The 13,702-nt window shown below is 42.1% G+C and overlaps 1 protein-coding gene across 2 annotated transcripts in view; it reads left to right on the top strand.

Annotated features, from left to right (window-relative positions):
- The window catches only part of poe (E3 ubiquitin-protein ligase-like protein poe), a 117,039-nt gene that overhangs the window by 82,362 nt on the left and 20,975 nt on the right, over positions 1-13,702 (top strand). For both annotated transcript variants that reach the window (XM_088272907.1, XM_088272906.1), the window contains exons 60-71: positions 532-723; positions 1,580-1,754; positions 2,530-2,664; positions 3,735-3,834; positions 4,431-4,650; positions 5,289-5,482; positions 6,677-6,780; positions 8,547-8,710; positions 10,426-10,566; positions 10,646-10,746; positions 11,815-11,989; positions 12,807-12,998. In XM_088272907.1, coding sequence (XP_088129033.1) covers positions 532-723; positions 1,580-1,754; positions 2,530-2,664; positions 3,735-3,834; positions 4,431-4,650; positions 5,289-5,482; positions 6,677-6,780; positions 8,547-8,710; positions 10,426-10,566; positions 10,646-10,746; positions 11,815-11,989; positions 12,807-12,998 — 1,893 coding nt within the window. The remainder of the gene's footprint in view (positions 1-531; positions 724-1,579; positions 1,755-2,529; positions 2,665-3,734; positions 3,835-4,430; positions 4,651-5,288; positions 5,483-6,676; positions 6,781-8,546; positions 8,711-10,425; positions 10,567-10,645; positions 10,747-11,814; positions 11,990-12,806; positions 12,999-13,702) is intronic.

Raw genomic sequence — 13,702 nt, 5'->3', positions numbered from 1 at the left:
TACATAGTCTTAGTAGCCGAGCAATATAACAAAGATCCCCCGATAGGTCGCAGTGCATAGTGATAGGCAGGAACGTGCACAGAGAATTAATTAGGTTAGGCATTAGAGGTAGGTAGTAAGGTAAGGAGGTACTACTTACTAGGGTAGGGTAGGTACGGGTTGCGTTTTTATATTTATTTATTCAAACTTCATGTACAGAAAAGAAATAAGTGCATTGCTAAAAAGCAATATCTTCCAACCTTATACGTCAGTTAGGATAAACACGGCGCCTGTCTAATTAAATTAAATCGAAATAATTCCTTCTTTTCTGACATTGAAATGAGGCCGGCGCAGAAGGTAAAAACACCCTTCCCGTCCTTAAGCATCAATTCACCCAACAGGTAGAAATACCGAAATGGCATTTAATATTCATAGCATATACTTTGTGGTCAGTTGTTTTTACAAAACGTTAGTACCATAACAGTACCTAACGGTATAATGCTAACAATGCTGAAGCATTCCACGGATGTAACTCCTTCTTGTGTTGCGCAGCACTGCCTGAAGTCGGCGGTGAACCTGCTGCGGGCGCAGAACGCGCTGCTGACGCTGCACGGCAACGCGCCCACCTACTCGGCGCTGGCCAACTACGTGGAGCTGGAGGGCTACTACCTGGAGTCGGAGCCCTGCCTGGTCTGCAACAACCCCGAGGTGCCCATGGCCACCATCAAGCTGTCCACCATTCGGGTAAGGCACCACCACTGCCGCACAGCATCCGCGATCTTTTTGGTTTGGATCTCAAGTTTCCATACTAGTTGCAAAGCTGGTGTGCAACCCTGAATGCCCTCTGATAGCTTCCGCCGTATTCCCAGGTGATCCGGCATAGAAACTCTTGATTTCCATTCAGACCCATCCATTCAAAAAACTATTTTGAAATCTTATATATAATATATATTTTATTAATCAAGAAAAAAAGTTATCCTCCTACTCAGTTTCTTTTCCCAAATGTCAGTAATATCCTTCACTCAGAGCTCCTTCACTTACCTCATCGCAACAAACCTATCCCACTTCTATATGAAGCATTCTCTGGAGAGCAGGACCGATCAACCTGCCTTCATGTAATTCTTCTTCTAACCCTTGTTTGCACCCATAGAGCACTACATCGTATTGACGCAGTGTCATCTTGATTGTTAATTGACACAATATGTTTCATATCTTCCCACCTCCATCATCCAATTATCAGTAGCTCTTTCATAAATTCTTTCTATTTCTAACCCTTATCCCCACCCAATGGGTATAGGGCACTGTATCGTATTAACGCAGTGTTATCTTAATCATTACTTACATGAAGGCAAGGTGATCACTCCTACGTTTCAGGGACCAGTCCAGGGTAATATTAAATAAATATTAGAGTGTAAAATCACTAATATTTATTTTCAACCCACCCCTGGGAATCGAACCCGGGACCTCGACACACAGTAGTTAACACGCTAACCATTACCTACACCACGGAGGCGGCTTTTATAAATAGCTCCTGAATGATTTTATGGATAGTGGGAGCCGGTTGTAGAGTTTGGTTATGAAGCATTATATGTGTTGGCAGATTGACTCGAAGTTCACGACCACAACGCAGATAGTGAAGCTGGTGGGCAGCCACACCATCAGCCGCATCGGGCTGCGCATCGGCGACCTCAAGCGCAGCAAGATGGTGCGCAGCATCAACGTCTTCTACAACAACAGGACGGTGCAGGCCGTGCAGGAGCTGCGCAACAAGCCGGGTAATGCGCGCAGCCCTGTTTTGCGCTTTATACTATTTACTCATTTATTTTATTTTAAAATGGCTAATGCCCTTTAACGAGATTATTAAAAATATGTACAATATCCAATAAAGAATACATAAAAATAATATGAAGAAGAGGAGGGATAATCTTCTTCTGTGGTCTCAATCTAGTGGAATGACACCTCCTTCGCTATCCGGTATCATATACCACCCTCTTCAGCTCCTCATACGTTGAACAGCCCATGTCCTTGTACAAATTGCAGAGATATTCGCGGTGTGGGCCCCTTCTGGATTTTGTTCACTTGAGATCAGATCCGCCTCCGTAGTGTAATGGTCAGCACGTTCGGCTACCGTTCTGGAGGACCCGGGTTCGATTCCCAGGGGGGGTAAGAATAAATATGAGTGATTTTTTCACTGTTATATTTATTCAATATTACCCTGGACTGGTACTTGAAGCGGAGGGCTGATCACCTTTCCTTTATGTGTAAACGATCAAGATAACACTGCGTTTATATGACGCAGTGCCCTATGCACCATTGGGGTGCGGATAAGGGTTTTATTATTTATTATTATGAGATCAGGATAGTCTAGTGTGGGCTAGTTAGAAACTTGTCAGCATTTGCTCATTGCTGGGAGGAAACCACGTTGCACTCCTCAGGAGAAGCCGGACTGCTGACTGTCATCAGCGGACCTTCCGTTCTACTAGAAGAGGGTTGGGCATTTTGTGTCCTAGCTTGGTTCACTGCATGACGCGGGGCTTTGTTCACTTGCAGGGATGTGGCACAAGGCCAAGCACGTGGTTCTCCAGTCCGGGCAGACGGAGGTGCGCATCGACTTCCCGCTTCCCATCGTGGCGTGCAACCTGATGATGGAGTACGCCGACTTCTACGAAAACACGCAGGCCTCCGGTGAGCGTACCCCTCTCTGTAATGGTGGAGACTGACCGGAGCATTTCGTCGTAACATAACGCCTTAACATCGCTCGCGGCGAGCATCACCGAGCATCCGAGAGCTCTTCTCGGTGTACTGACTGCCTGAATGCTCGCATCGTAACGTGTTACGTTACGACGAAATGCTCCCATCAGTCTCCACCTTTACAATCTTCATTCTACTCGATTGTGTTTGTTTGCGTTATGTACTGAGGTAGTGGAAAATAATCAGTAATAATTTGCTAGTACATTAACTTTGATTAATTATAAATAAGTATTACCAGGTAGCTCTAAGTGAGTGACTGGTTTCTAGGCGAGACAGATCTAGAATCCGCTTACCAGACTATGCGGGTGTATATACACGACTAAGGCCATGTTGTTGTCACTAATGTGTCACCAACATACCCACATTCCTTACAGTCTGATGTTCACACATTTCAGAATAACTGAGAACATTTCAGACTGCATATAGATCTATAATTTATATTTGAACCACTGACTTTGTGATTCTCCATTTTATAATTAAAATGTAACTTTGTTTTAAAATCACTATGTATAAAATTTATAGTGATTTTTAAACAAAGTTACATTTAATTATGCATATATATGTAATAAAATACCTAGGTACCTACCTATACATTTTATTAAGTACTTACAAATAGTACCTACATAAAACAGTTCTACCACCAGATGTCGCATGCGTCGCACAGAATTAAACAAAAGAGATCCGATAGAAAAAATATAATATTATTAACTGTCAGAATCAGATAGATATAAAAATTATTGTAAAGATTAATTGAGAATAAACTTTTATTGTAGTTTCTTTAATTACAAAGCAACACATTGTTTATTTTATTATTATACACCCACTTTACATATTATTTACACCCAATTTACAAAAGAAAAATATTGCCACGTAATATATATCTAATTGCATAAAAGCAAAACTGTAAAAACATAAATTAAGGTGATTTTTGAATGAAAGCGGCGCTATGCGAATAGGCCATATTTATGGTTTGTGTGTCTGATGGTCTGGTTGGGTGGATTCAGGTGAGTCGCTGCAGTGCCCGCGCTGCTCCGCGCCCGTCCCGGCCAACCCGGGAGTGTGCGCCAACTGCGGGGAAAATGTCTTCCAGTGTCACAAGTGCAGGTGAGTTCCTTAAAAATATTCCTATTATATTTACCACAAATTTTATCGGCGATAGCTACTATTTTTCGTATTATTTTTGACATCTCATCAAAGATGAAGAAGAATATGGAAGTCTGGGCATTTACGGGCCTGACGACCGTCATAGGCTGGTTTGAGTGATCACTTTACACACGTGTAACATTCACCAATTCTACCCATTATTGACAACCACACTACTCAAATTCTTGGAAGTTCTATATATATGAACCAATTTAGAAACCTTGTTCTTGAATCACTAGTGAAGTTCTAGAACTTCACTAGAGACATCTATTGGTGAGATGTAAAGAAGCTTTTTTTGCTCTCATTCTTCTCAAAGCGCTCGATAATCTGAAGACCCTCTGCAAGATTAACATTCGGATAAGCGATAATACACCTTCACAAATTAATTTATACATAAGTTTGTCAGGGAAGAAGGTTAGTAAAGTTAAAATACTAATACTGGAAAGATCTGATAGGATGTTGGGGTAGCTATTGCTATATGTTGCATACAGTAGTTTGTATTAATCCAGCCCCGACCACTACCGATATGTAGAATTGACTTTGTATTTGGTGACTAGGGCCATCAACTACGACGAGAAGGACCCGTTCCTGTGCCACGCGTGCGGCTTCTGCAAGTACGCCAAGTTCGAGTACACGCTGACGGCGCGCGCGTGCTGCGCCGTGGACCGCATCGAGAACGACGAGGACCGCAAGAAGATGGTGGCCTCCATCGGCCTGCTGCTGGACAAGGCCGACCGCGTCTACCGCCAGCTGGTGGCCAACAAGCCCCTCATAGAGGTACCCACTACCATCGCTTTCAAGCATTCAAGCACGCAACATTCCAATATTTGTGACGGGTATTGTGGACGATGATCAGTAATAACCGATCTTGTATAAGTACTTTGACTTTGGTTTAACATAAATAAGTATTTCTAGGTAGCTTTAAGTGAGTGACAAATCTAGAATTCCCTTGCCAGACTATGCGGGTATGTACACAATAGACGTTTCTTTTCGAAACATTTTATGTAATAAAACAATATATAGTTTTTTCCACTTATATTTTATTTGCCAGCCTATGTGGTGTAATGGTTAGTGTGGTTAGCTACCATGCTCGAGGTCCCGGGTTTGATTCCCAAGAGGGGGGTTGAAAATCAATATGAGTGATTTTACACTCTAATATTTAATATCACCCTGGAATGGTCCCTGAAGCGCATGAGTGATCACCTTGCCTTCATGTAAGTCACAATCAAGGTAACACTGCGTCAATACGATGCAGTGCCCTATGCACCATTGGGTGTGGACAAGGGTTAGTAACGAGTATAAACACACTTTTTTGTAAAAACACGTATAATATTGATACATCATCCGAAGATGAATAGTCAAGTATTTCATAGTGATAGAATGTTTTGTATTAATTAATGAATGAACGTGCGCAGAACCTCTTGCACAAGATCTCGGAGCACCGCGTGGAGTCGGGGCGCGGGCCCGGCGAGGAGGGCGCCCCCGCGGGCTCGGGGGGCTCGCAGCAGGTCAACCGCTTCATCCAGTACGTGGCGCACAAGTACTGCGTGGACAGCAAGAACCACTTCGACGACCTCTCCAAGATCATACAGCGGGTGCTGGCCAGCAGGTGAGTGCCCACATTATATGTGCGGACACTTCATCGGTCCATTTCTAATTTAGCGGACATTTTGAGGGCGAAAGTTTTACAAGAAAAGTATTTCTATTTTAAACAAAAAAAATAATGACATTTTAATAATTAAAGAAAACACTTCGTTTTTTACCACTTGAGTTTAATTATAGACTACATGTTTCAGAAGCTAAACTTCCATCATTCAGGTCTGTATAATAACTAAAATATAAAATTTAAAATTGTTCTATAAATAAGGATAGGGGGAAAGTAAGGGGAAGGGGTTAGTCAAGGAACGGAGTTTGAAAACAAAGGAAAAATTACCTTACCACAAAGTTAATGCCGAAACAATAAATAAAATGACATTTTAAAATTTCATCAATTGATTCGGCAGCACTTTGTTGTAATATCTATTAATTTTTACTTGGCAAATACCACGATTTCTTAAAATCTATTGTGACACGTGTTTTGATGCATTCCAACAGTGTTTGAAAACGATGCAGAATGCATGAACACGTGTCACGATAGATTTTTAAGAAATACATAGTGGTATTTACCGAGTAAGATTTGAATACAAAAATGAATAGATATTACCACAAGGTGACTGCCGAATCAATAAATTATTTTTTCTTTCTCAGTACTAAAGCACTGTACAAAATAAATTTTTTCCATTTCAATTTTTGTGGCTCACAGTGGTATACATATAGTATTTACTAGTAAAATTTTAATTAAAAACAGAAGTTTTAAAATATGGTTTATTTAGTCGGTAAAACATTTTTGCTATCTGAATATAGTTTCACAAACTACGAAATCTAGGTATTTGCAGGGCTTACGACCTGTCATTGACTGGTTCAAGTAATCACATTATACATCGTGAAACATTAATTTTGTTCGCCTCCGTAGTGTAATGGTCAGCACGCTCGGCTACCGTACTGGAGGTCCCGGGTTCGATTCCCAGGGGAGGTCAAATAAATTTAAGTGATTTTTTTCACTCTAATATTTACTTAATATTAGCCTGGACTGTACCTGAAGCGGAGGGCTGATCCCCTTTCCTTCATGTGTTAATGATCAAGATAACACTGCGTTTATATGATGCAGTGCCCTATGCACCATTGGGGTGTGGATAAGGGTTTGAATGAAAATGAACATTCACTATTGAGCACATTTGTAACTCTTGCGTCGCTTGACTTGCAGACGCGAGCTGGTGGCGTACGACAAGTCGCAGAGCGAGCAGCTCAAGGCCGACGCCCGGCCCGCGTACACCACGCTCCTGCAACACCAAACCAAGAAGGCCGCCGGTGAGTACAACCGACTGCAGCTGTCATACCACTAGTCGAGTGCTAGGCCAGGCATGGGGAACCTGCGGCCTTTTGGCTATTCTAGTGCGGCCTTTTGACTGATGCCATTAAAAAAAAAAAAACACGGATTACCAAATATTCCATTTGAATTTCTAACAAAACGCAGATGCAAATTAGTCATTAAAGGTTGGTAAACCTGTAACATTAACAAATATTTTTAATGATGTACGTATTTTTTTATTTATTAAGTATGTTTCTTATATATACGCAGCTTGATGATAAATAAATAAATTTGTATTTTTTCTATATATTTTTTTTCAATTACATTTTTAACAATTTATGTTGTGATATAATTAAAATATTTAGTTTATAGGGGGGGGTGTCAAAGTTTTCTTTACTGCGGCCTCATGTTGATACAGATAAGTGAATGTGGCCTTTTGAAATAGAAAGGTTCCCCATGCCTGTGCTAGGCAATGAAATGTGGAAAATATGGGTCATTCCATTAAAAATCCATCGCATTCAAATTGTTGACCTTTGCTGTTGTGACCCAATGGCATGGAATGCTCTTCCATCAATTACTGAGATGGTGAAAGTCAGATGATCTTTAGGAAAAAGCTGAAAATGCACTTGTTTGCTTTATTTTGCCCAATTTAATTACTGTGAAGCAGTTAGATAGTATTTATAAATTATCCAAAATTATTATTACTATGCTCGCCTACCGTTCTTGAGGTCCCGGGTTCGAATCCCAGGGGGGTCTAATAAATATAAGTGATTTTTCACTCTAATATTTATTCAATATCACACCGGACTGGTACCTGAAGTGTAGGGCTGATCACCTTTCCTTCATGTGTAATCGATCGAGATAACACTGCGTTTATATGAAGCAGTGCCCTATGCACCATTGGGGTGCGTTAAGGGTTTTATTATTATTTATTATTTTTTTGATTGCAAGTATCCAGTTAGCTTGGTAGCTGGAATAATCAGCAGGTACTAATGAGGAGATGCATGAATGCGGAAGAGGCGAAGGATGTTTGCAAAGACAGATTGGCATGGTTTTCTATCAATTTCTAGCCAAGGGATAACTGGAAGAGTCATTGCTTCGACAAGGGTCACAACCCTCAGCAATGAGGACTAAAACAGAGAAGACAATCCATATATCGTAGTCGTACAGGAGAAAGTGACCAACTGACAAAATGTAAAATGTTCAGGGGGGCCATTTAAGTCACTTTTAATAATGAAACCCTTATCCGCACCCCAATGGTGCATAGGGCACTGCGTCATATAAACGCAGTGTTATCTTGACCATTTACACATGAAGGAAAGGTGATCAGCCCTCCGCTTCAGGTACCAGTTCAGGATAATATTGAATAAATATGACAGTGAAAAAATCACTTATATTTATTTTACCCCCCTTGGGAATCGAACCCGGGACCTCCAGAACGGTAGCCGAGCGTGCTGACCATTACACTACGGAGGCGGACCTTTACTTGGCAATAAAATAAACATCAATGCAGCTAGTCATTTTTTATACTTCTAATATATTATACTTCCGTGTTTAAAATCCTTTGGGACTTTTTTCAGGGCAATATTAAGCTAGTAAGATATCAAATAGTCAATGATCACGTTTTCCTTAAAAAATGCACTTGGTCACGATATGAGTGCTACTATTGTTTGGTTTGATTGATCAATTTGTACACTGTAGTATAGTATAGTATTTGCCATTCCGCCTGCGATCCCTGAATTGTGGATTGTCACTGTCCCTTTAGAGGCAGAGTCGGGGCGCTGCTACGGGTGCGCGCTGTCGGCCGCCTCGCAGTGCCTCACGCTGCTGCGCGCGCTGGCCTCCAGCCCGGAGCACCGCCAGCGCCTGTGCTCGCTCGGCCTCGTGCAGGAGCTCGTGCAGCACAACCTCAGGAGGGGCACTCCCCAGGTACATTACTTCCATGGCATATTAACACATTTTGGACGCCTGGGAACCTCTGGTGACGGGATTTGATATTTATGTACATATAGAGACCTTAACAGAGAGATTTGTATATTATTTTCATATAAAAAATTGGATAATTCCTCCTTTTCTGGCTTAGAAATGAGGCCGGCGCAGATGGTAAAAATACCCTTGCCTAACCTTAGGTCCTTAAGCATCAATCGACCAAACGGGTAATGTGTTAATCAAGTAAACACAGCTGAACCTTGCCACATGTGTCTTGATAGTCTATTTGGCAAAGATGTACATAGGGATGAGGGATACAAAGATGTGCAGGGGCATAGGGCACTGTATTGTATCAAAGCAGTATTTTCCTGATCACAGGCGTGATATGATTAGTCTTGCGCCAGCCAAGAGTGATATGAAATCAGTAGTCTCTTCTTCTTCTTCTTCTTATTGTAGGCCTTACGGCCTGTTTTTAAGAGGGATTAGCCTCCTGCGACGTCGATTCCCAGCGATAGCTGGGAATCGACGTCGCAGAAGGCTAATCGACGTCGCGAATCGACGTCGAGATAGGCCCATCTCTTTGGTGGTCTGCCCGGGAGTCGTCTACCATGGGGTTGGCTGTACAATGCGATGTGGGGGAGTCTGGATGGTTCCATTCTCCTCACATGCGCATACCATTGTCTTCTTCGTTGCCTTCCCCACCTAACGACATCTTCGATCTTGCATATTTCCCTGATCTTGGCATTTCTCAGTCTATCTCAAAGACTCTTGCCTGTTATGCTTCTCAGAGTCTTCATTTCTGACACTCTAAGCGTGTTTTTTGTGGCAGCGGTGTCTGCTCTACTTTCGATTCCATACGTCATGATGGGTCGGACACAAGTTTTGTATATCTTGATCTTGCTGCCGATCAGTAGTAAAGTCAAAAATCACAGATATTTATTTTGACCCTCCTGGACTTCTGGAGGAATCAAACCCGTCACCTCCATTATGGTAGCCAAGCATGCTAGTCAACATACTACCGAGGCGGACTTGTTCATTTGAATAAAGCTAATTCATTATACTGTATCTCATAAAAAATATATATATATATATTATTCATTATGTATTCTGAAATTTATTATTTTCATTTAATACTATCCTGAACTAGTACCTGAAGGACAGGGCTTATCATCTTTCTTCCCTGTATTTAATGATCAATATCACACTCCAAGCAGTACAAGTATGGGATGCAGTGCCCTATGCACTATTGGGTGTGGATAAGGGTTAGAAGAAGAAAACTCTGGAATTAGTTGGTAAAATCTTTTTCATGGCTGTTGTTCTGGGGCACGATGCCATGTGTCATTGGTAACTCTTGGCGACATTTGGAATCGCATTGTAGCATCATTGTTGGGGCTGTGTTCCAATCAAAAACTTAGTGCCGATGACATTTAAAAGTAATAATTTTTTATTACTTTTAAATTTTAGTCATTTTGTCTATTTTAGATGCTTGTCTTGCAGGTAGGATAGTAAGGATAGGGAAGGTAAATGTGAAAAATACATCGCAAACACCCAGACTTATTGAAAATAAATCTATCTTGAATTCATTTTTCAATTGGCGGGAATCGTATCTGCAGCACCAGTTTTGCAGTCGAGCGTCTACCCAACTACGCCACGGCGCCTGTCATATTGCACAGATTGTAAAAATATACCCAATATTTACAATCTTTCCCTTACAGAGCCAAGAGGAGGTGCACCAGCTGATCTGCGTTGTGACCCGGGACAACCTGTCGGCCACGCAGGACCTGTGCCGCCTGCTGTCGCAGCGCATCACGCTGGGCCTGCTGGGCCACGCTGCCGCGCAGGACCACACCAACGCCGTGAGTATCCCCCAGTGGGTAGGCCCCCGCGCCCCCCGCCACGGGACTGCCAGTCACTCACCACCGGCGTGTGTTGCAGGTGCGGCCGCTCGTGCTGCTGCTCGGTGGGCTGGTGAAGATCCAGGACCGCGCCGAGTGCTGGGAGGTCCGCCTGCGCTGCGTCATCAGGCTGTGGGTCTGGTGAGTCCTAACTTCTTCTCCGTCTTAGTCCTCGTTACTGAGGGTTGTGACCCTTGTGGAAACAATTACGCTTTTCCAGTTATCCCTTGACTGCGCTGCACGTAGCGCTCCATCCACCGAGGTGCCCGCTGCTGCCTTAACTTGATCGGTCCATCTTTCTCTCCCTCTCTTCCCCTCTAGGCTACCGATCACAACCAGTTGTCACAATTCGGAGTATGCGTCTCCAACACTGCATTTCGAAAGCGTTAAATTTTCTCTTTTCTGCTGCTTGTATGGTCAATGTTCAGCAGCATAGAAAAAAATGGAGCGAACCAAACTCCTGACAAGCTGTATCTTAGTGTTGTTACTCACTCCCCGGTCTTTCCAGATTTTGTCTAACTTAGACATGGCACTTTTGGCGATGGCGATACGACGTCTGAGCTCTCCTAACTATGTATATGTAAAGAAAATAGTAAACATGTAAAAGTATGTAAAAATATCGTACAGAAATATGTAAAGGTATGCTGCTCTTAAAACTTAGCAAAGTAACATCTGTCCAGAAAATTTATAGCTTAAAATGTTGTTTCTTTGTTTATTCAAAGCATTGCACGCTAATATTAAAAATTATTTTTTAGTTTTAACCTCAACATTGCATTCTTTCCTCATATCACCACTTACACATCTATCATACAAGGTTTTTCCGCACTTTTGTCTATTCACGTGTCTGAGGAACACACTAGAAGTATTTTACAAAAATTAAAAAAAAAATAGTAATAAAAATAAATTATGTCACTCGCAAACATAAATAATAAATAATAAGTGCGATTTCCTCTCCAACCACAAGGGCTTAGTCTCTTTATTGGAGAGAATAGCGTAAATAATTATAAAATAGAAATGGCTAGAAAATTAATTAAATTATTGAAAGAAAAACTTTTGAGCAGGGATACCACCCTCCCGATATGCATCACTATTGCCAAGTTGGCTCTACTGATTGGGTGATGGAACAGCCTGTTATCGGGAACACAGAGATGGATTCCCCTTCTTTACTCCGGAGTGTTGAATTGATGGGAACTCTTCCTGCCATTTCAGGTGCTGTCCCTACCTATCCAACGGGCTGGGCTCCATAGTGTCGGGCGAGGGCGTGGAGTCCATCCCGCCGCCCCTGCACAGCTCCGCGGGCGGGCAGGACGCGCACGCGCTGCAACAGGTGGCGCTGCCATGCCTGCAGTACCTGCACCACCTCATGCAACCCCCGACCGCCAAGGTACGCAATGTGCCATCACGGATGTATATTTACATGGTTAAGTAACCAAAATATGTGCATTTTTTTATATTGATATCTCAACATGGATCATGAAGAATATGGAAGTCTGGGTATTTACTGGGCTTACGGTCTGTCATAGGCTGGTTTAAATTATCACTTTATGCACATGTATCATTCACCATTATACCCGTGTTGACAACCACACTACTGAAATTTTTGTTGAAGTTGTATTTATCCCTCAATTGACACCTTTCACGTGCCAGTTCTCGCCGCCATCTATGGCTGAGTTGAGTAAGTTCTTTATTTAGAAATGACTGTATCGAGAATATGTGCAGGCTTCAAACTGCGGAACTTGTTATGCACACTCTCATTAGGTTATTAGAGTCCTTCCTCACGGAGTATGTTGTATACTCATTAAAAGAAAGAACTAACTAAAACTCAACCATAGACGGTGCCGGGAACTCGCATGTGAATGGAGGTACACTGCTGTGATGTTCAATTACTTACAACTACACAAAATGTTTATCACATGTGATTTTGGTCGACCTGAGGACCAACATGCACTAGGGGTTGCAGAATAAACATGCATTAAGAGCCGAGGTCTGACATGTACTAGGATTAAACACATTAATGAACCAGCTTATATACTCGTAGGATGAAAGTAGTGGGCGGGGTTTGAATTGGATATTGACGAATCTTGCTTAACCGATGTTGAATCAAATAATGGACTATGAGAAAAATTTATGGGAACTTTTTATGCACACTCTTATCAGGTTATTAGAGTCCTTGTTCATTGAGTGTAATGTTGTCTCCGCAGGAGGGCGGGCCGCAGGGCTCCGAGGCGCCCCCGCTGGACCTGGGCGCTTGGCTGGCGGGGCGCGTGTCCTACGCCGACTGGCGCCGCCGCCAGTCCCCGCCGGGTGCCGGCAGCGCGGACCCGCAGGGGCAGCCGCTCCCGGGCCGGGACCAGAGCCTCGCCGCCAAGTACACCGCCCGCTGGAAGGACAAGGTAAGGACATTGTGCAATTTAGATTTTTTTTTAAAATGCTGCATAACTCATATATAGAACAATAATTATTACACATATAGATTACTGCTCCACAGTATTATTTTTGGGCGACGAAGGAAATTGAAATAAATTGAGATTTTTCATATTATTTTTTGACATCTCAACATAGATGAAGAAGGATATGGAAGTATATTCTTCTTCATCTATGATGAGATGTCAAAAATTATTCCTGTAATTGAAGAAATCTCGATTTGTGAACAAGTATTTGGACACACTCAAAATGTTGTAAATTGGAGATTCTTCAAAATAAATCTATGAGAATAGTGCTTGAAAAAATAGATTTAGTAACGTAGAAAAAATGAGAAAAGACAACTCGTTACCTATTAATAAGGGACTGATATATAATGTGCTTATTTTTATATATATATTTTTTGTATTGTCTCTGTCTTTTAGTATTGTCTATAGTGTTTCCTTTGGATTTTGTGGCGATCTGTCCATTTTCAGTTCTTAGCCACATATCATACCGTCTTGTATTTTCATAATTTTTGTTCACAATTAATCATGGCAACTCAAGGTGAAGCTACCTTTCTGTAATGTGCAATCTGCAATTCTCGCTATACCCGTGGTCGCCAGGTTGCCATTCTGAAAACACCAGGCAGTCGGCCATATGCATTTGTGAAGTTAATCGTGTGTTAGCCACTGGT

The sequence above is a fragment of the Brachycentrus maculatus genome, unplaced genomic scaffold (genome assembly GCF_059751285.1).
Source record: "Brachycentrus maculatus isolate JH-2025_06_01 unplaced genomic scaffold, ASM5975128v1 h1tg000531l, whole genome shotgun sequence".
NCBI lineage: Eukaryota > Metazoa > Arthropoda > Insecta > Trichoptera > Brachycentridae > Brachycentrus > Brachycentrus maculatus.
The sequence above is the reverse complement of the archived record's forward strand: the minus strand, read 5'-3'. Positions and strand labels throughout refer to the sequence as shown.